Raw genomic sequence first — 18,707 nt, 5'->3', positions numbered from 1 at the left:
CGCAGCAAAGACGACCGCATGCTCGTCTTGATCACATGAGCAGCCGTAATCCAGTAAGTGTCGTTTGAAAGTTGAGTTATTGAGAAGGCCGAGGCGTCGCACCCGCCGGCAAACAATCCTTCCTTTTTTGCCCGGCAGATGTGATGTCATGCCGGTCATGAGACGCCAGATTAGTCAGACTGAGGCACATGACGCGCACGGGAAGTCAACAAGCCACACGGGAATGCGGGAAACAACTTTTTATTTACACGCCAACTTGTGCGTCTGCGCCGGCGTCGCGACGCGTTCGTCGTCACGTCAGCAACAGTCGGGCTTCCTCTTGGCCGGCTGGCGCGCGTCCTTCGGGCCGCTCGTGATCTCTGACGAGGCAAACAAACGTGATCCCGACAGGAAGAGAACAAACGCGTCGGAGGTGTAACGCGACTCACTGATGACATCATTCCTCGCCGTGCCCTTCTCCAGCTCGGCCAGGACGTTGGCCTCGAAGGTCAAAGAGGCCACGCGCAGGAAGAAGTCCCTGACGCCGTCTCCTGCGGCCGGCGTGCAAAATCAGTCGCGTTTAGTCATACGTCGTGTTGTTCATCGCTTAAAAAAAGGTTTGAGCTTCAAACGCGTCGCACCAGACTTGGCCGACACGGCCCAGTACTCGGCCCGGATCTCCTCCGACATTCGCACGGCTTCCTGTTCCACCTCAGCCAGTTGCTCGGGAGACTGACAACAAAAAAACATCAATACGATAGATGCCGTCTGGTTTGTGTGAAATTGTTTTTTTTGTTTGTTTTCCTTTTTGCTTCATCTTCACCCACGCTGAGGTCCTTTTTGGTGCCCACGAGGAAGAGAAGCACACTAGAGGGGTCGTTCTCCTTCATGGCGTCCTCCAGCCACTGCCTGCACACACAATCGACTTGTTTTCTGGAGTCATGCGCACACACTTGATGATGTTGATTATGAAATGTAATTAGCAAAAAAAGCCGCTTGTGTGCAACGGGACAAAAAAAAAAAAAGTGACCTGTTACATCACCCGATTGCAGAAGAAGGTCTGCTATTTCCTCACCTGGCATGCGTTAAGGAGCTTCCTCTGCTCAAGTCGAACACCACGATGATGGCTGCAGGTGCGTCGCACACAAAAAAGAAGAAACGTTGCATTTGAAAACGCAGACAAGACGACGAGGCGCCTTCCTCACCTTGAGCTCCTCGGTAGTACGTGGAAGCGATGCACTTGAAGCGCTCCTGGCCTGCCGTGTCCCACCTGCAACGCACGGGGCCACTTTTCTTTACAGGAGTCCCTCAAGGCTCCGTGCTGGGCCCCCCCCCCCCCCCCCTCCTCCACTTCAACATACTCACAGCTGCAAGCTGAAGGGGACGCCGAGCACCTGGAAACGTTCCATTTCAAAGTCCACGCCGATGGTGGCTTTGTAGTTCTTGTCGAAGGCTCCCCTGCAGAACCTTTCGGGCACGTCAACATTTAGTACTTGTTTGTTCTGGGAAGTTTTGTTCATTTATTTGATGCACTGCTTCCAGTGTGTGGATGTTAGTTTTTGTTTTGGGTCCAATCAGATGTTAGCCTCAATGTGTTTCTGTCCTCTGGTTGGTCAAACCCAGAACTTGTTACAGCCGACTTGGACTCGCAAAACGTGCTCATAATCAGCATCACTTGATGAGGGTGATGTCTTTTATTTCATTTTGGATGTTTTTTGTCATGTTCTGAAATAAATCTTGGACAGTTTGAAGAACTGCATTGACGTGAATTGTTGCTATCATCATGCTGGTGCGTGGTGAATTGTGGGAACGGCTTCTTACCTGCTGACCAGACACGTTTTCCCGACCGAGACGTCGCCCACGACGATGACTTTGGCGACGTTAAAGCTGCAGCAACAAAAAAAGAGGAAGGACATGAAAGCTTTGAATGTTCAAACTTTCTCAATACATTTGTTGGTCTTTCTGCTAAACAAACACAGACTACAAGTCTTGCTTGCCACTTTTTGAGACAAATCACCCTCGAAAGAGGCCATTTTGAAGACTTAAAAGCAGATGTGCAAAACACGTGACCTTTTAACAAGGACGTGACCTTTGACCTCACCTGACGGCATCTTCCCTGTGCGTCTGACACGCGGCCTTCACGCGAGGATGGAAAACCTCTTTGGTCTGCAGCGCCGTCTTGGGACTGAAACACTGACAATGACATCATCACACACCACGCCCACATCAACCATTGCGATCACGTTGTGTTGCTACACCCGTGTTGTCGTTACATTGGTGTGATGTTACCCGGCGGGCTGTAGTCCCGTCAGAAATCTGTGTTATTTGATATTCTATTTGTAAATAATTTTCTCAACCCCAATAGTATCGGTTAAGCCCCTCTTTAGTCAGAACAAATGCAGGAGTGACTCTGTCACCTTTTTATTCCATTTTTTTTTTTTTTACATTATTATATTGGTATTGCACTGTTATGTTGTCCATGTGCGCGTGTCACCTTGGGCAGGTGTGTTATGATCCTGTCGCTCTTGGCAGGAGGCAACATGATGACGCTGCAACGGATCCACGTGCAATCTTCTGCACGTCCACGCACGTGTCACGATGGACACTGCGGCTCACACCTTCGGTAAAAAAAGGAGATCAAACGACACAATTTTGTTCCCAAGTTTGCTAATGAGCGACCATTCGGGGTTCAGTCTAACCATGTGATCCTTAACCCGCCCGCCCTTGTTGAGGGGGGGGGGGGGGGCATTTGCCTCGTTTCCAAAAGTTAACTTGGCACAAAGAATGTGTAAGTAGGATCTTGTTGAACCGTGTAAGCAGCAAATGAAGGCAAAGATAAACTATAAGAAGCACACGAAAAACAGATGAAATGTGAGAGAAAAAAAAGTTTACCTGAAGTTGACGGCCGTTGCGGAAGAAGAAGAAGAAGAAAGTGCTCAGATGTGATGTGGGAAAGTTTGAGGGGAAAACAAAAGCAGAGCATCTGACTGCACAAAATCAAGTCAGCAGACTCTCCTCGCAATCAAATCAATTCACTTGTTGCAGGCGGAAATCAAACAGCGCCGCCGTGTGGCCTCACTTGAGTACCAGCACGAGGATGAGGGAGTTTAGTTTACCGTGCAGTCGGACGCTATCACGTTTCAGAAAGACTTTAGAATTCCAAGAAAAGTAATTATTAAATTAAGGATCGCTAAGTTTCAATGTGGAAACTGAGTCATGTCAAAATTGTTGCAATCACAATTAATATTTGTTTTCCATCGTATTTGTTTTGACAAAATACGTCCAATTTTAGACATAAAGGTCTATATATTTATGTTCTTAAATCCACTTAGAGCAGGGCTTATTATTATTATTATTATCATAATTATTATTTTAACTTCGACACCGGGGCATGGATGTGACGTCATATGCATGCGACTCGAGCTATATAAAGAGCGCCGTTGTCCCGTCTTCTTTCTTTTCCACCAGGACTTCTAGCGTGTCTCAAGTCGTCTCGCCAGCAAAATGAACAAACGGAGGAAAAAAAGGGGAAATGAGAAAACAAGAAAAGCCAGCAGATCCTACTGACAATTGAATGTTAGTCCAACGTTCCAGTTTGTTAAACAAGTTAAATGTTCAACATTTTGTTGACCACGTGGTCTCGACGATGGGAAAACGTGGCGTGACTCAATGGTGAGGTTTTGCTCCTGTTGTCTCAAAATGCACAATCCACAATGTTTTTGGACATGCGTTGATGAAAGTGTTTGTTTTCCAGGTGCGCGTCAGCTCATGAACCGTCTCCTTACGGTCGAGTTTTCTACGAAAGTTTCGAGGTGAGCACTTTTCGTCCTAAAATGAAGTGAGACAAGCGTGGCAATGATGAAACTTGTGAATAGGAAGTGCCGTCCGATGCGATAACTGACGATGTTTCGATCACTTGTTCTGACTCCCATGGCAACTGTTTATACGCGCTGTCTATCACGAATTTGTCTTAAAATGTTGATATTGGCCTCCCAACAGGTCACGTGTCCAGATGCAGAACGTTCCAGGACCTCGTGATTCATTGAGTCTCGACCCGGGAGGTATTTTATGTTTTCCTTTTTTTTTTAAATGTATTTTACTTACACTTGTTGTGATGAAATTGCAACTGAAACAGCTGGAATTACCGGCAGATGTTCAGTGGTGACTCCCAGTTTTCTGAACTTTGAATGGAATGTTGTGCACACCTGAGTTTGAGGTTGTTTTTCCAGAAATGTTATTTTCTTGTGATTTTTAGTCAAAATTTCAGACACTTTGTTGCATTCTCTTGACATTTGCGGTTCTTCGTAGGTGGCGATTCTCCACTTGAGTCTCGATGAGTTGTCAGGTGAGTGTCGCAGATGCTTTTTGAGTGACTATGGCCGTGTTGTGATGAAATTCAAAGTGAAACAGCTGGAATTACCGTCAGATTTTCAGTGGTGACTCTCGCTTTTCTGAACACGGATGAAATATGCACGAAAAGGGACATCACGCGGACTGCAAGATTTTAATGAATCCTTGTGCCTTTTGTGCAGATTGGAGACGGCAAAATTGTGACTGCCGAATTGGAGACGAGACGCGGCGGCCTTGGAGAAAAAAAATCTTGCGTTTTCCTGCAAGCTTGAGCACAGTTGAATAAAAACGAGTAGAATTCAAAATGTTTACTTTTTGTGTCACTCATTTTCTCAAATTGCTACTTTAGCATTAAACTGACCAAAAGCCCTCGCCATGTGCAAATAAATTTGAACTCCTACAAAAGAGTTTTTAACCAATTGTACACCAAGTGACCATGTTTTACTGCCATTTTGTCCCCAAACTGTCATTGTCATTGAAGATTAATGCAAACAATCTGAAAATTGCATTTGTAGAACATGAAGCAGCAAACTTTTTTTCCCCCCCATCCCGGGGCAGCCATTTTGTTTAGCTGAAAATGACATCTCCGGGCCAAGTGGGTTTAGCTAACCAATGTTACATGAGCTGTGAACCTGACTGGCCTTTTATTTATATATATATATAAAAAAAATATATATATTTTTTAATATATATATCTCAAAAAATATATATATTTTTTAATATATATATCTCCTCGCCGCCATCCTTTGTTGGCTGACCACTCTCCTCGCCGCCATCCTTCTCTATATATATATATATATATTTTTATAATTAAAAAAAACTGACCCATCTTCACAAGTGCCATGCTCAATATAGTTGTTTTATTGTACAGTATATCACACATTAATGTTCGTACATTGGGTGTCAGTCTTCGTCACGCTCGATGTAGCTTTTGGAGGCGGAGCGAGCCATCTGGCGGGCGAGGTATCGATCCCTGGCCGAGCACAGCGTTTGCTCGTTGGAACGTTTGGCAAACTTGTTGACCATTGTTTGGCCGTCATCCTTTGTTGCCTGACCCCTCTCCTCGCCGCCATCCTTCTCTTCTCCAGCGGTTTCCTTCCCGTCTGCTTTGTCCTCATCTTCCTCCCGCCCCTTTTCTTTGTCCGACTTCCTCTTGCCGTCTTGGTGTCTGCTTCTGTGACTCGGGCCGTCTCTGTCGCGCTCTCTCCTACCGCTGCGTGACTTCTCCCTCTCCCGCGCGTCCCTCTCCTGCTGGCTGTCGCTGCCCGATGACGCCGACCTGCGTCTGTAATGGCGCTTGGAATGCGAGGAGGACGACGAGGTCTTGCTGAATCCGTGCTTCTCCTCGCGCACGTCTTCGCCGTCACTTCCGGGACTTGCCGTTACATCGCCACTCGTTTTTTCGGGAAGGCTTCCATCTTCTGACTTTTGACTTCTGCGCGAGAGACCAACATAAGAGAATGTAAGCATATGTATGATGAATAAAGTTGTAAAGACACAAACATACTTGTCAGCCGAGCGATCCGGGATGGCTTCCTCTCCCACGGTCTGGTTGAGAAGATGTCTGTAGAACCCACTCAGATCTTTTTGTTTCCTCACGTCCAAAGCGGCTGGTAAGCAAAAAAAAAAAAAAGCTTCCTTGAGTTAGCTGCTCCATTATTTAGTAAGTCAAAGCAGGAAAAAAACAAGAAGCAAACAATGTTTTCAACAATTGTGTCATATACTATTTATAGGTCAAGCGGACAAAAATTGAAAGTCCGAAATGGAGACGTAAGCATTTGATATTTGTCTTTTTTATGTTAGTGGCACATGGTGGGTCTGACCTTCGATGGCAACCTCCCGCCTCTCGCGCTCCTCTTCCTCCTTCTGCTCCTGCAGCTTGCGCTTGTAGGCCGACGTGACGTACGCGTCCTTGTCGGCAAACTGGTCGCCCTCTGCCTCGCGCTCCTTCTGGATCTTTCGCTCATCCCGCCGCTCTTGCTCCTTCTTGCGGCTGTCCACCGCCTTCATCAGCTGATGAATGTACTTGGGCTGAGGACAAAATAAAACACATCAATCAATGAAGTAAAAATAAATAAATATATATATATTCCCACAGGTTGGTTTGAGTGACGACATGACCTTTCTCTCTGCCCCAGACATTTTTTTTTTACTGTTGTCCAGCCTCTGCTTTTGGATGTCATCATACACGGCGTCGTAGTCGTACACGGTGCCGTCCTCTTCCAGGGCCTTCTTCATCTCCAGCTGAGTCTGCAAACCCGTGTCAGTCACGTCACAAGGTAAGACAACACACCGAGCCGTTATTGTCCTCACCTGCCTCATCGTCTTCTTCTTGGCAGCTTCCTTTTGCAGGCTCTCGCCAACAGACGTCTGACTCAATACAAGCAATTATTTAGATCTCATTTAAGAAAAAGAGCTATGATGCATTCAAAACAGACATTTGCGGATTGATTGTACCACCTCATCATCTGAGTCATCCCCAAACACAGACAGTTTCTGGAGATGTGTTTGCTTCATCAATATTTTCTTCTGAGGCAGGATGAGCCCGTACCTGAGTGAGTTCAAAAGAGGATTCTCAAGAAGAACGAAAGGTCCAAAGTAACCCAACTACAACGAATCACGTAATTGGTACGGTCAATTCGTAAACAAATTCTCCGTTGAAACGTGATAGCACACCTTTGCTTCTACTGGGGGGGGGAAGGAAGTAAATGTTCAAGGGGGGGAAAAATACTGCTGAAACGAGCAAAAGCACACAAGGTAAGCCCATTAAGCAGATTCATATGATCATTTTTTGTTTTTTAATACTTCTTGTGCCCATCTTTGTGGTCTCTATTTTGCGCATCGTTAGCTGGATTAGCAGCAAGGCAGACAAACAAACCATTTCCTGCTTCACCGCGGACAACGGTAACAAACAGCTAATCAAATCAAGTCTTCCATTAACAACCTTTAAAAATATATATATATATCCTAAACTACCCCTAAACGTCGACTTGTGTGTTAGCATCTTAGCTCGCACTTACTGTTTAGCAGGCACCGCCATCTTTGTTTGCGCGTACTCAACGCCGACGGCAGATTCGCCACATTTGTAATTCCGTCAGGTTGTAAAATAAATAAATAAATAAAGCAAAGTTATATTGCTTACTTAGTACAGACATTAATATCATAAATAAACAATTACCAACATAAAACATATTTTCATCCAGTTAATTCTAACAGGGGTTTGTTAATGTGTAGCGAAAGTGCGACTGCAGTGAATAATCCATATGACGAATGATTATCAAGATTTTAAATGTTTTAAATTTTACTGCTTTTTGGAAGAAAATGGATGGACGGTTGAGTTTATACCTCGCTTTACGATGACGTTTAAGATTTGTGATTGTGACTAAACGCAACAAGAAGCTAATGACAACGATTGTTGAAAGGGTAGTTTTGTTATAATTTTCCACTAGATGGCGCCATTACTCATCCACAATGCACAATTACACATTACCATGACTGAATAGTATTGTCTTGCTGTGCATAGTATACGCATTTTAATATCATATTGATGTATGTGAACATTTTTTTATTATTTGGTTTGTTGTGTATGTAAATGCGTAAAGTACAGTGCTTTGGAATTTACATTGCGATTAGGCCCCATCCCCTTGACGTGGGTTAGTTACTGTTGTAGAATATATTCCGTGCAGTGTGAATGTGCGCGCATGACGAGGGTTTAATAAGAAAAAAAAAAACGCGGCTAGTGGCCAGAGCGCATGCGCGAGTCAGCGGAAGCAAGGCAGGCAGGAGGCAACGGGCGGGGAGAAGCCGTCGAGCACCAGTCAGTCCAACGAGGTCCAACATCAGCCGGAGTCCCGAGCCAGCCTGCCAGCCAGCCAGCGCGGCCGCCGCCATGGAGGGTCGAGGGGGGCGATGACAGGAGACGACGACGATGCCGACCGAGCGCCGCTCACCTGCTTCCGTCTCCCGTCTGCCATTATGCTCTTGGTGCTCAGGTGTCGGCGTCCGGCTCGCTGAATGGCGCTGGTGACCGTGCAGCGTTCCCCGACCCCCAGCGCCACCTCCAGCCCTTGCGTGTCGGTAAGTAAACCTTCCTCGTCACCTTCTGCTCGCACCTTCTTCAACGCGTTTGGAGGATTTTATTTTCGCGGCTCCCGACTGTCACAAATGGGCTCGCCTTTGTACTCCTGCGCATGCGCCAACACAGCAGCTTTGCCAGCTTGTCGCTCCGCACTCTGGCTTGTGTTTACGAGCACACCATAGACTAAACTAGTCTTCTGCACGAATAGGAATATAGTAAACAAGAGGGTGTGCTTCTGATTGAAAGGTGAACACAGCCTCACATTTGAACAGAATATCAACAGCGTGCTTGTGATTTGCTCCTTTTTGGGAGAGAGCTGAATGCACTTCCGGTCGGTGGAATCGCCTCGAGTCCTCATTCCTCATTAAAAAAATGTCACCTTTTAATTCCACTTGCGTCATGTTTTGTAAGCCAAAGGGGCGAACGCGTCGCTAGTTTTGTGGTTTACTCTCCGCGTTGACGCTCGTTTGAGTCGTTTGGCATCGGAAAGTCTTTTTTTTTTTGTGTGCGTGTGTGTGCATGCGTTACTCCTACTTCCTGTTTGTTTTGAGCGCGTGCATGCAACGCAGGGGAGCGGATGCTCTGGCACGTGCACGTCGTTAACTCTCACATACACACGCACGTTGTCATTTTAATTTCTGTTTCTTCACTTTGTTCTTTATTTGGAACTCGCTGATGACTTTAAAATCAAATACAGTATAATCAATGCAATGTTACACTCCACAACTTGGCAGTTGCAAACTATGATTATGAGCGGACCTGCCTAAGCGCGTCTACCACATCCACCCTCGCTTGCAGCGTATATTTGTAGTGACTTGTACTATGGCGCGTCCCTAATTGTGCTTGTAATGATGTTCTTCTTTTCTCTTTTCAGGAGTCTGGCAGCGGGGAGGATGATCGGCGCTCTCAACCTCGCAGGTCAGACATGTTGAGGCGTCACGTGTAGCTTATTGTGTGTTATCTGGAAGGTGATGCACACACACACACACACACACACACACACGCGCGGAGCAGTGACAAGAAGCACAAACGGGATCGTGTGTTCCGGATGTGCACGCTGTCCTGTGCTCGCTCTGGAATCCCGATCGTCCTGTTCCACTCTACTCGTAGGCTGCTAACTGTCAACAAACCCTTAAAATCCCGGTTTCTTGCTGCCCATGAGCAGCACACGTCGCGCGTGTCATTCATCCAACAAGGTGAAACCCGGCACGGATCAACAAGTGTGGCGGCCAAGTGTCCCATTAACTTCCCCCCCCCCCCCCCCCCGCTTTGATTTCACAATCTTGTTGTTGTTGTTGTTGTCCTGTGAAACAGCGTGCCGGTTGTCAGGTGTCGGATGTCAGCTGACTTGTTGCCACAGAAACCTCGTCAACGTTGTCTTTCAACATACCAGTACCTCAGAGTTGTGAACGCGAGGCTCAGCATTTGTGGCCCCGCCCCTTTTAGTCAAGACCAGTCGACCGCCGCCAAGAAGCCGTCTCACGGGCTTTTCTTGAGCGCCCCGTGGAGAAGGTCTGCCAGTTCAGAACCTTCGGCACCCGTCGCGCGACGCTCGCGGCCCGGCCCGACAACTCGCCCCAGCGTCTCGGACCGCCTCCTTCTGCTCAGCGGAGCGACGGCGCCCCCCTGCCATTGTGGCCGTTTCCTGCGGGCAAGCGTGTGTGCGCTTGATAGACCGCTTTGCTGCCGTTTATCGTAAGTGACGGCGACGACGACGACATGTTCGTCGTCTACATCAGTTGCAGGAAATGTTGAGCGACTCTTCGTGTTATTTATTTGCACTTTTGGGCGAGAGATTAACTTACGTTGACACAAACATTTGGCCTGCTTATGTTGACCGACGCTGTCGGGAGAGTTGCGGTTGTTTTGACCATCTCGGCAAACTCGAGAAGTACATTTTGTATTTTTCTTCCAGATGTGTTTGCTCATTCCTCATTTGCACTCGCATCTCGGAGTAGAGCGACGACGAGGAGGCTTCGGGTTGGTCTCGTTGGATAAATCGCACACAGCGACGCTGCCATTGAAGCGGTTCGAAGGTCTTTTGATCTGGATTTGTTCATGGCCGAGCCATCGAAAATGCAGCTCGAGGCCAAATGTGAAGAAATGGGAGCTTGTAGAAGTTGACGGACGCATTCACTCCAGACGGGAAATTCTGCTCTGCTGCAAAATTCTGTGGATACTTTTGAGTTTATTCAATTACGTCCGTTTTATTTTCATTTTCACTTGCAGCTTCCCACATTCACATCTGGAGATTGGCCCTTTTGGTGGATGTCAGACAACTAAAAAAATTTGTTCGGGTGCGATAGAATCATTTTCACTCCCTGGTTCTGTTGCGTTCTGCTGTATTTTTAGCTTTCTTCTTGGACCCCCCCCCCCACCACCCCCACCCCTAATTTCTGAAATGATCCTGATCATTTTGGTGTCGTGTGTTCAGCATCAGTGAAAGTTTCCTGACCGTGAAAGGGGCGGCGCTCTTCTTGCCTCGGGGAAATGGCTCCTCGTCCTCTTGTGGATCCCGCTTCTCACAACTGCGCAGCAAACATGCAGGTGAAGACGATGTGCTCTCATTCGCTGAGCTCAGGGGTCTGCAACATGCGCCTCTGGAGCCGCAAGTCGCTCTTCTGTGGCTCCCCGTGGCATTCTAAAAAAAAAAGAAAGTAGATTCATATTTTTTGACATATTTATTTGTACCTTTTAGATAAAATATTAGTCAAATAAATTAATGATTAGATGGAGACATGAATAATTAGATACTTTTAAAAAAAATGTCAGAGTCCAAATTTTTTAATTGTCAGAAAAAGAGAGACGAAAGGTATAATATGAAAACGTTTTTAAAATGCCTAAAAATTTCCAAAAAGTGACCATAAAATAATCTAAAAAGGAAGAGGAAAAGAAGAAAATTACCATAAAATGTCTACGAAATTGTCAAAAATGTCCGAGAATTGAATTAAATTAAAAAGGCAGAAAATAATATTTTCAAAAAGTAACTATAAAATGTCCCAAAGCAAGAAATGTCTTTGGACTTGCATAAATTTTTTTACAAAAATCAAATAATTTTTTTTAAGGCAGAAAAGAAACCATTTAAAAAGTAGCTAAAAAAATGTCCCAAAACAAAAGAAATCCTTAAAATGACCATAAAATGTACACAAAATTTCCCCAAATGTCGAGTGAGATGTTTTTTTCCCCTTGTCTTATTAGCCACGTAGGCTAACAGGCTAGCTAAGTGTGGACAACTATGCCGTTTCTCTGTTGCTCCTAGGAGACATCCAGCAGCATCTGCAGACCATGTTCACCGTCCTCAGACCTGAGGACAACATCAAACTGGTAGGCATGCACGCGCACGCACGCACACGCACACACAACACGAGGTCGGGTGTCAGCCGTGCGCTTCCCAATGCAGGCGGTGCGACTGGAGAGCGCCCACGCTCTGACGCGCTACATGGTGGTGGTGTCCACCAATGGCAGGCAGGACACGGAGGAGAGCGTGGTCCTCGGGGTGGACTTCAGTCCCGTGGACAGGTAAGCGGCGCCAGCCCAGCGACGCGCTGTCGCGTGTCGCACGTCTCGCCACGTGACTTGTGCTCCACAGCTCGTGCTCCGTGGGCTTGGTTCTTCCGCTGTGGAGCGACACCATGATCCATCTGGATGGAGACGGGTATGGACGCATCGTCATCATCATCATCATCGTCATCGTCATGTTCTTCATCAACATGTCTGGTCTTCTTCACAGAGGCTTCAGCGTGTCCACCGACGGCAGAGTGCACGTGTTCAAGCCCGTCTCCGTGCAGGCCATGTGGTAAGTCCGCCCTCGGCGCCGAGCGGGTCCTCCCGAACGCACCCGGTAAGCGCGGCGTCCTGTTCCTCGCCGGCAGGTCGGCGCTCCAGTCGCTGCACAAAGCCTGCGAGGTGGCGCGCTGTCACAACTACTTCCCGGGAAGCCTGTTCCTCACCTGGGTCAGTTACTACCAGAGCCGAGTCTCGTCCGATCAGGCCCGCATCAACGAGTGGAACGCCATGCGGGACCTGCAGTCGCACCGCGCCGACTCTCCCGTACTCTTCTCCGACACGTGAGTGCCGCGCGGTCTGCCGCGTGGTGGTCGCCTGGCGGCGGCGCGACCTGATTCCCGTGCCTCCGCAGGCCCACGGAACGCGAGATGACGGAGCGGCAGATCAAGAGCAGTTTGAGGGAGATCATGATGCAGAAGGACCTGGAGAACGTCACCTGTAAGGAAGTGAGTCACGCCGTCGCCTTTACAGCCAAACGGAGCGACACGGCGACCAACGGGAAGCGGGATTTTCCAAAATATATAAATATATATATATAAACATTCTTTTGTTTGTTTCTCATTTATATCTTTCTTTTAAAGTGTCAGTAATAAGATTTTTTTTTCCAGCAATATATTTATTTGTGACCCTTGAAAGGACTAAGCGGTTAAGAAAATGGATGGATGGACAAAATATGAACTTTTTAATGATGTAAGGGACCAGAATTTTTTATTTTTTTCCATTCATTCTGTTTTTCAAATTAATCAGCCAATTATTTGGTTTTCAGAATTTTTTTTCTGCCAAATGGTTGAATCGCCCCGAAAAAAAAATCTGTCCAATGTGATGATGGCGGGCTCATAGCGTCTTTATTTATTTATTTATTTATTTTTTCTAAAAACGTGCACATCCCCTCCCAATTTGGAAAAGCGTTTCCGAACTTTTTTGACTTGTTCAACCACGACATTTTGGACCACTTCACTGAGGGGTTTACAGCGCCATCTGCTGGCATGGCCTGCAAATGATTCCTGTTGTGTTTCTTGCAGATCCGCACGGAGCTGGAGATGCACATGACGTGCAACTTGCGGGAGTTCAAGGAGTTCATCGACAACGAGATGATTGTCATTCTGGGCCAAATGGACAGTCCCACGCAGATTTTTGACCACGTCTTCTTGGTAGGTGCGCCCCCGCAAAATCCTACCGGGCATCTTGAGCACGCGTTCCTGCTGAATTCAGCTCGCCGTCTGACTGCGCTGCATCTAATTAACCAGCTTGATCATTTTCAGGGGTCCGAGTGGAACGCGTCCAATTTGGAGGAGTTGCAGAACAGCGGGTGAGGAGGCGATCCACAGGTGACTTTTTTGAGCAGACGTTAACCGGAGTCCGTCACGCAGAGTCCACTACATCCTGAACGTGACGCGGGAGATCGACAACTTCTTCCCGGGGGTCTTCGAGTACCACAACATCCGCGTGTACGACGAGGAAGCCACCGACTTGCTGGCCTACTGGAACGACACCTTCAAGTTCATCGCCAGGGCCAAGTAAGTCTCGTCTCCGCGGCCCGCTTGCGCGCCGCTTGGGGAGAACCCGCGGCTCACGGCGGCGTGCGCTCGCAGGAAGAACGACTCCAAGTGTCTGGTGCATTGCAAGATGGGAATCAGCCGCTCGGCGGCCACCGTCATCGCGTACGCCATGAAGGAGTACGGCTGGGACCTGAGGAAGGCCTTCGATTACGTCAAGGAGCGGCGGGCCGTCACCAAACCCAACCCGTCCTTCATGAGGCAGCTGGAGGAGTACCAGGGCATCCTGCTGGCCAGGTGAGTCGCCTCGGACCGTTTGCCACCTGGGTTAACTCCATCCCCGCCGGCCGGTCCAGTAGAAATGGATCTTGGACGGCTCGACCCGTCAATGGCAGCGAATGAGTTCATTTGCACTTAAAGTGGAAGTCGAGCTTCAACATTTCTTGACAATAATATGTTATATGTGACCTCACAAGTCTAAACATGACATTCTGATTAATATGACATTTTTGGAATATGAGTTATGAAGTCAAATGCAGCCGTTTTTTGTCCATCTCTTTTTACAATAAAATGTTTAAACATAACGTAAATGTTTAAACATAAAAAATGTCAAGACAAATAAAAAAAAATTAAACCCTTATAGTTATGCAAGTTCCTTTTTGATAAAACAAAATGTATTAAATTATTTTAAAATTTAGAAAAGGTCCAACAAAAACAACTCAAAATGAGGTATTAATAATCTTTTTTTTTTACTATTATGCAGATTTTTCTAATTGTCTAGTGTAATAATTGAATTTCGATTGATTGCACAGGCCTAGTCCAAAGTTTTAAGTTGTCAGAAAAAGAGGTGAAAAGGTTTTAAAATATCCAAAAGTGACCACAACATGTCCATGAAATTGTAAAAAATGTCAGAGAATTAAATAAAAAATGAATAAGGCAGAAAATAATATTTTCAAAAAGTAACCATAAAATGTCCAAAAACAAGAAAGAAAAAGAACATCTTTTTGTCAAGAAATGTTTTGGGCCGTCGACTTCCCCTTTAATAGAACGTGTCACTAAATAACATCCTGTTGCCCGGCAGCAAGCAGCGGCACAACAAGCTTTGGCGTTCCCACTCCGACAGCGACCTGTCCGAGCACCACGAGCCCTTGTCCAAAGCGTACCCCCAAACGCCAAACCTGGGCCTCTCGGCCCCCCGCGGCCAGTCCGCCACCCTGCCCGGACCCTCCGTCAAAGAGCTACTGGAGTCGCCAGGGCCCATCCAAGCGGCGCGCGGCGCCCGCCGGCCCGACGTCCCGTCTCGTCCGCTTAGCTCTCCGCCATGCAACAGCGTGGCGGCGGTGCCGGCCGAAGCTCTGTCGCCGTCGTCATCCTCCAACAGTCTCCGCCACCCCGCGGAGGAGGCGCGGCATCCCGCCGCACCGCCATTGGCGACGGCCGCCGCCGTGGTGCCCGAGCTGCCCCGCGCGGACGCCGTGACGGTGGCGCAGAGCGTCTCGCTGGGGCAGCCGCACCCGCCCGCCACCCTTCGCCACCTGCCGCCGTCGCCATCCAATTGGGCGTCGCTCTCGGCCCCTGCGGCGGAGATGGGCTGCTCCGCTCCACCGTCGCCAGTCCGCAAATCGGATTGCTGGATTGCGGACATTTCTGCCGGCGGCGACGCCCTCGTGTCCCCCTGCGCCGTGTTTGGAAACAGCGACCACATCAACTTCTTCAGTGCCAGGGAGAAGTTCAAAGGGATGGCGCGAGACGGTGGCGGCGCGCGCCGACAATCCTCGCCTCCTGCTGATGGCCTCGCTGGCGAGGAGAGCAAAAAAAAGGTGAGGCTGGCGCGGGTTCAACCTGAAGTCACCATTAAAAAAAAAAAAAAAAACACAGTGCAAGATCAATCAAACTGAAATGTGGTACACGCATTAAGTTTCCGGTAACAAACACATATTGAGAAGGATCAATGTCCTTAACTTGATTAATGAAATGCGTTGTGCCACACAATGCATTCTGGGAAAAGTTATATTTGCAATAATATATTTACAGTTAGACTCAAAGGTTCTTTTTTTTGGTGTTGTCTTTTTTTGCCGCAGTTGGCAGCTCCCGTGCAGGTCACCGGATTGAAGCCAGCCATGCAGTCGGATTGGTCCGAGCTCGGCCAATTGGAGCACGCGGGCCAAGAAATGAGGACGTCCGAGCAAGAAGCAAACGACGGAGACGATTGGTGTCCGAACGCGAAACAGGAAGTGAAGAACGGAGAGGAAGCGGCGGCTGCCCTCTACAGGGATTGGACGCGAGGCTCGGTGCGTCGCGTCACTCGGCAGCTGGAGCGTCGGATGAAGTGGGAGTGCCGCGCCGATCGCCGCAGCCCCTCGCCGCCCTCGTCCCCGCCCTCGCACTCAGGAAGCCCCTCCTTCTCTCAGCGCCGCAGTTCCACGCAGCCGATCACCGCCACCGCCGGCAAATGCGCCGAGGGGAACGCCGGCAGCGACTGGCTGCCCGCCGTCAACTTCCTGCGTCTGGAGGCCACGTCGGGCCCGGGCTGGGGCGGCGTCATCCTGAAGGAGACGTGGGAGACGCTGCGCCAGCTGGGCGCCTTCCTGCAGCAGGTGAGCGTGGGCGTGGCCAGAACCCATCGGAAGCGCGGCGGCGCGCAGAGGCGCGTGCGCGAGGCGGAGGTTCGCATCCGCCGGGCCGGCCTGACGCCGCCCTCGCTGATGAAGCGCTCGGCCTCGTTGGCCAAGCTGGGCTGCTTGGAGCTGCTCGCCGACGACCTCACCGAGTGGGAGCTGGGCCGCACCTACGCCGACTCGGACGCCGCGTCGTCGGCCTCCTCCGCGGAGCCGTCGGTCAGCGCGGGAGCCGAGGACCCCAAAAAGCAGCGCGTCCACAACGCTCCCCTCTCAGACGACCCCGCGGCCGACGAGGAGATCCCGCGACCCGCCTCGCCGTCCTCGCCGTCCTCGCCGTCCTCGCCCAGTCAACCGCTCGCCACTTCCGCGCAGCAGTACGTAAGAACTCACCCCGTCCGGCGCCTCAAGAAAAGCACCCTCAGCGCGCTCTACCACACCATGTAGACGTACGCGCCCCGCAACACAACAACAGTGCCTCTTGCCTTAAGCGACGTGACCTTGGGAGGACGTTTGAAGGTGAAGTGAGCCCAACTGAACTAAAAGGTGAAACCGACGACGCATTCCCTCCTCCTCCTCCTCCTCTTCTTCTTCTACTTGATGTTTTCAGATTGCAGCTGATGTTTGTCCGATTGGCCTCTGACCTTTCAGCCGCTTGCCAATCAAAGTCAGGTCACAATCAGGAGCAACTTGTTTGTAGGTTGTCGTCGTTTTGTTTCTCAAATGGACTTTTGATGACGCCGTACCTCAGAAGCGCGCGAGCTGCACACCTGAAATGTTCCGCCTCCCTCGCAAGTGCTGATGCCACTCAACACTGGGATGTCTTTTTACATTTTTTTTAATACCTTCAATTTCTGAGATTGGGAAGCACAACTTTTTTTTATTATTATTTTCTATGTGTGTGTGTATGCGTGGAAAGTGAAGCTTCTGTGTGTTTTGTCATACATGCACTTTAATCTTTTTGTTTCATGTGTTCTATGAAGTTGCTACTTTCCGGGTCATGTGACAGTAGGAAGCATTTACGTGTGTGTGATGCGTGTGCGTTTTTTTTTTTTTTTTTTATTTAAAGCGATCAGTCTAAATGTTCTTTTATATCGCGTCCTTCTACTGTGAACATTAAATGAATTCAAAATGACAACTGGATTGAGTGCAATGCTTCAAAAAAAAAAAATCACCATTCGCTAAGTGCACCTTACTCGAATAGTCGTGATTTTTCAGCAGCAGTTCTCTTCGAAGGTAGATCACCGAGTGCTACTCAAAAGTCGTCTTGTCATGTCAGAAGCACTTAAGAGTGAAATGAAACGATAGCTAATCAGGAAAAAAAATTGGCTGTGAAAGAAACCTAACCTCAGTAATTGACTATTTTGAGATAATACAGTCTGAATGGTGGATGCAAACATTCAAGTTGGTTCTTTGAGAGGCTCTCATGACTCCCTAAGAAGGATCCTGGCGTAAAACACATCTGATGTCGGTATGATTGGCAACGCAAAATGGCTGCCCCCTGGCTTCAGCCAGTCAGTCCAGCTCTTCTTTTAAATTATTGCTTTTGGTCACATGATGAAGGACGATGGGGAGGAATTACAGATTTTTTTTTAATCATCAAATTTGTATGTAAAAAAATAAAATAAAATAAGATAATTAAATAACAAAAATAATGGTGTATTTATTTTAAGAATATTTCTGATTTTCGTTGTTAAAAAAACAAGTGGTCAAATGTGTATGTAAAAAAAGTGTATTTAATTTTTTATAATTGGATTAATTTTTGTGGTGCTAGCTATACAATGTTAACTTAATTACATTATTAATTCGCAGATGACTAAAAATCCATTTTAAAAGTAAACCAACGTTTTAACAGTTATTTCCCACTTTAAAAGGCTTACTTGTAATTTCTGGTCATGGTTGAGTAAAATAAGACACGTTAAATGTATGGCTGGCTACACTGTCAAGTTGCTTATTTAGTTGACGGTAAATCAATTTCAAATTATTCAATGAATAACGGCTTTTCCAAAAAATAAAGTATAAATACATTTTAATGAAGAAAAAAATGCCTTAAGCAACAGAACTCAATACAACAAAGTGAAACACTCTCAAAACAGTTGGGTCCAAAAGGGACAAATCCGGTACTTGGGTCAATTGGACAAAATTTTCTGGGTCATTTTGTAGAAAACAGTCCCAAAAAATGAGGTCATTTGAGTCGAGTATCACATGCAGGAATATTGATCATGTAACTTATTGCTGACCTGCTGCCGGACGGAACAAGAACATCTTGCAGCTGCGGCCTGCAGGCGCGCGGACAGTGACGTCCCCTTTCCCCGAACACAAGAAGCTGCTTCCAAAATAGACGGTCACCCAATCCCCCCCCCCCACTACGCCCCCCCCCCCCCCCAGTCCAGCCATCGT

General features: G+C 47.8%; 3 protein-coding genes, 1 long non-coding RNA gene and 3 other non-coding genes across 9 annotated transcripts; 5 read left to right on the top strand and 2 right to left on the bottom strand.

The window, feature by feature from the left end:
* Positions 1–226: 226 nt before the first annotated feature.
* LOC147161152 (ras-related protein Rab-34-like) lies at positions 227–2,995 on the bottom strand. Of its 2 annotated transcripts, XM_086098523.1 has the most exons (11): positions 2,872–2,995; positions 2,474–2,597; positions 2,081–2,172; positions 1,801–1,866; positions 1,345–1,446; positions 1,185–1,249; positions 1,055–1,106; positions 807–888; positions 621–711; positions 429–530; positions 227–359 (listed from the first exon to the last, which is right to left on the bottom strand). In XM_086098523.1, exons 2-11 carry the CDS (start codon positions 2,519–2,521, stop codon positions 298–300), a joined length of 762 nt encoding a protein of 253 aa, XP_085954649.1. In that variant the 5' UTR covers positions 2,522–2,597; positions 2,872–2,995; the 3' UTR covers positions 227–297. The 2 variants fall into 2 exon arrangements, with proteins under 2 accessions (XP_085954649.1, XP_085954648.1); XM_086098522.1 differs by having other exon boundaries at positions 1,055–1,249.
* A 427-nt stretch (positions 2,996–3,422) lies between these two features.
* LOC147161148 (uncharacterized) lies at positions 3,423–4,634 on the top strand. The gene is made up of 5 exons (XR_015097429.1): positions 3,423–3,651; positions 3,734–3,791; positions 3,979–4,040; positions 4,288–4,324; positions 4,512–4,634. It is a non-coding gene; the product is annotated as an uncharacterized LOC147161148 (long non-coding RNA).
* LOC147161151 (small nucleolar RNA SNORD49) lies at positions 3,831–3,906 on the top strand. The gene has a single exon (XR_015090413.1). It is a non-coding gene; the product is annotated as a small nucleolar RNA SNORD49 (small nucleolar RNA).
* Positions 4,089–4,161, top strand: LOC147161150 (small nucleolar RNA SNORD65). Its single transcript, XR_015090414.1, has one exon. It is a non-coding gene; the product is annotated as a small nucleolar RNA SNORD65 (small nucleolar RNA).
* LOC147161149 (small nucleolar RNA SNORD65) lies at positions 4,364–4,436 on the top strand. The gene has a single exon (XR_015090412.1). It is a non-coding gene; the product is annotated as a small nucleolar RNA SNORD65 (small nucleolar RNA).
* Positions 4,635–5,167: 533 nt separating the features above from the next.
* On the bottom strand, positions 5,168–7,421 carry nsrp1 (nuclear speckle splicing regulatory protein 1). Its single transcript, XM_086098641.1, has 7 exons — positions 7,350–7,421; positions 6,790–6,880; positions 6,643–6,699; positions 6,451–6,579; positions 6,153–6,360; positions 5,837–5,939; positions 5,168–5,764 (listed from the first exon to the last, which is right to left on the bottom strand). Exons 1-7 carry the CDS (start codon positions 7,367–7,369, stop codon positions 5,233–5,235), a joined length of 1,140 nt encoding a protein of 379 aa, XP_085954767.1. The 5' UTR covers positions 7,370–7,421; the 3' UTR covers positions 5,168–5,232.
* Positions 7,422–8,082: 661 nt separating this feature from the next.
* On the top strand, positions 8,083–17,851 carry ssh2b (slingshot protein phosphatase 2b). Of its 2 annotated transcripts, none has more exons than XM_086098639.1 (15): positions 8,083–8,406; positions 9,282–9,325; positions 10,842–10,954; positions 11,667–11,731; positions 11,808–11,926; positions 11,997–12,062; positions 12,138–12,203; positions 12,280–12,474; positions 12,546–12,639; positions 13,216–13,344; positions 13,456–13,502; positions 13,564–13,710; positions 13,786–13,986; positions 14,771–15,509; positions 15,771–17,851. In XM_086098639.1, the coding sequence occupies exons 1-15, from the start codon at positions 8,344–8,346 to the stop codon at positions 16,752–16,754; spliced, it is 3,072 nt and encodes a 1,023-aa protein (XP_085954765.1). In that variant the 5' UTR covers positions 8,083–8,343; the 3' UTR covers positions 16,755–17,851. The 2 variants fall into 2 exon arrangements, with proteins under 2 accessions (XP_085954765.1, XP_085954766.1); XM_086098640.1 differs by lacking the exon at positions 8,083–8,406 and adding an exon at positions 8,540–8,653.
* Positions 17,852–18,707: the final 856 nt, after the last annotated feature.

This window comes from Leptonotus elevatus, chromosome 16 (assembly GCF_054856555.1).
Source record: "Leptonotus elevatus isolate MCC_2025b chromosome 16, RoL_Lele_1.0, whole genome shotgun sequence".
Taxonomy (NCBI): Eukaryota; Metazoa; Chordata; class Actinopteri; order Syngnathiformes; family Syngnathidae; genus Leptonotus; species Leptonotus elevatus.
This window is presented reverse-complemented; position numbering and strand designations above follow the sequence as displayed.

Coding starts and splice junctions, on each gene's coding strand:
- LOC147161152 (XM_086098522.1), bottom strand. CDS start 2,521: ATGTTGCCTCCTGCCAAGAGCGACAGGATCATAACACACCTGCCCAAG. Junction 1,447..1,800: donor AAAACGTGTCTGGTCAGCAG/GTAAGAAGCCGT, acceptor CGTGCCCGAAAG/GTTCTGCAGGGGAGCCTTCG. Junction 889..1,054: donor AGCTCCTTAACGCATGCCAG/GTGAGGAAATAG, acceptor TTGTGTGTGCAG/GCAGTGGCTGGAGGACGCCA.
- nsrp1 (XM_086098641.1), bottom strand. CDS start 7,369: ATGGCGGTGCCTGCTAAACA. Junction 6,700..6,789: donor GGGATGACTCAGATGATGAG/GTGGTACAATCA, acceptor GTATTGAGTCAG/ACGTCTGTTGGCGAGAGCCT. Junction 5,940..6,152: donor GCGGGAGGTTGCCATCGAAG/GTCAGACCCACC, acceptor TTTGCTTACCAG/CCGCTTTGGACGTGAGGAAA.
- ssh2b (XM_086098639.1), top strand. CDS start 8,344: ATGGCGCTGGTGACCGTGCAGCGTTCCCCGACCCCCAGCGCCACCTCC. Junction 12,204..12,279: donor GTCTCCGTGCAGGCCATGTG/GTAAGTCCGCCC, acceptor CCTCGCCGGCAG/GTCGGCGCTCCAGTCGCTGC. Junction 12,475..12,545: donor CCCGTACTCTTCTCCGACAC/GTGAGTGCCGCG, acceptor GTGCCTCCGCAG/GCCCACGGAACGCGAGATGA.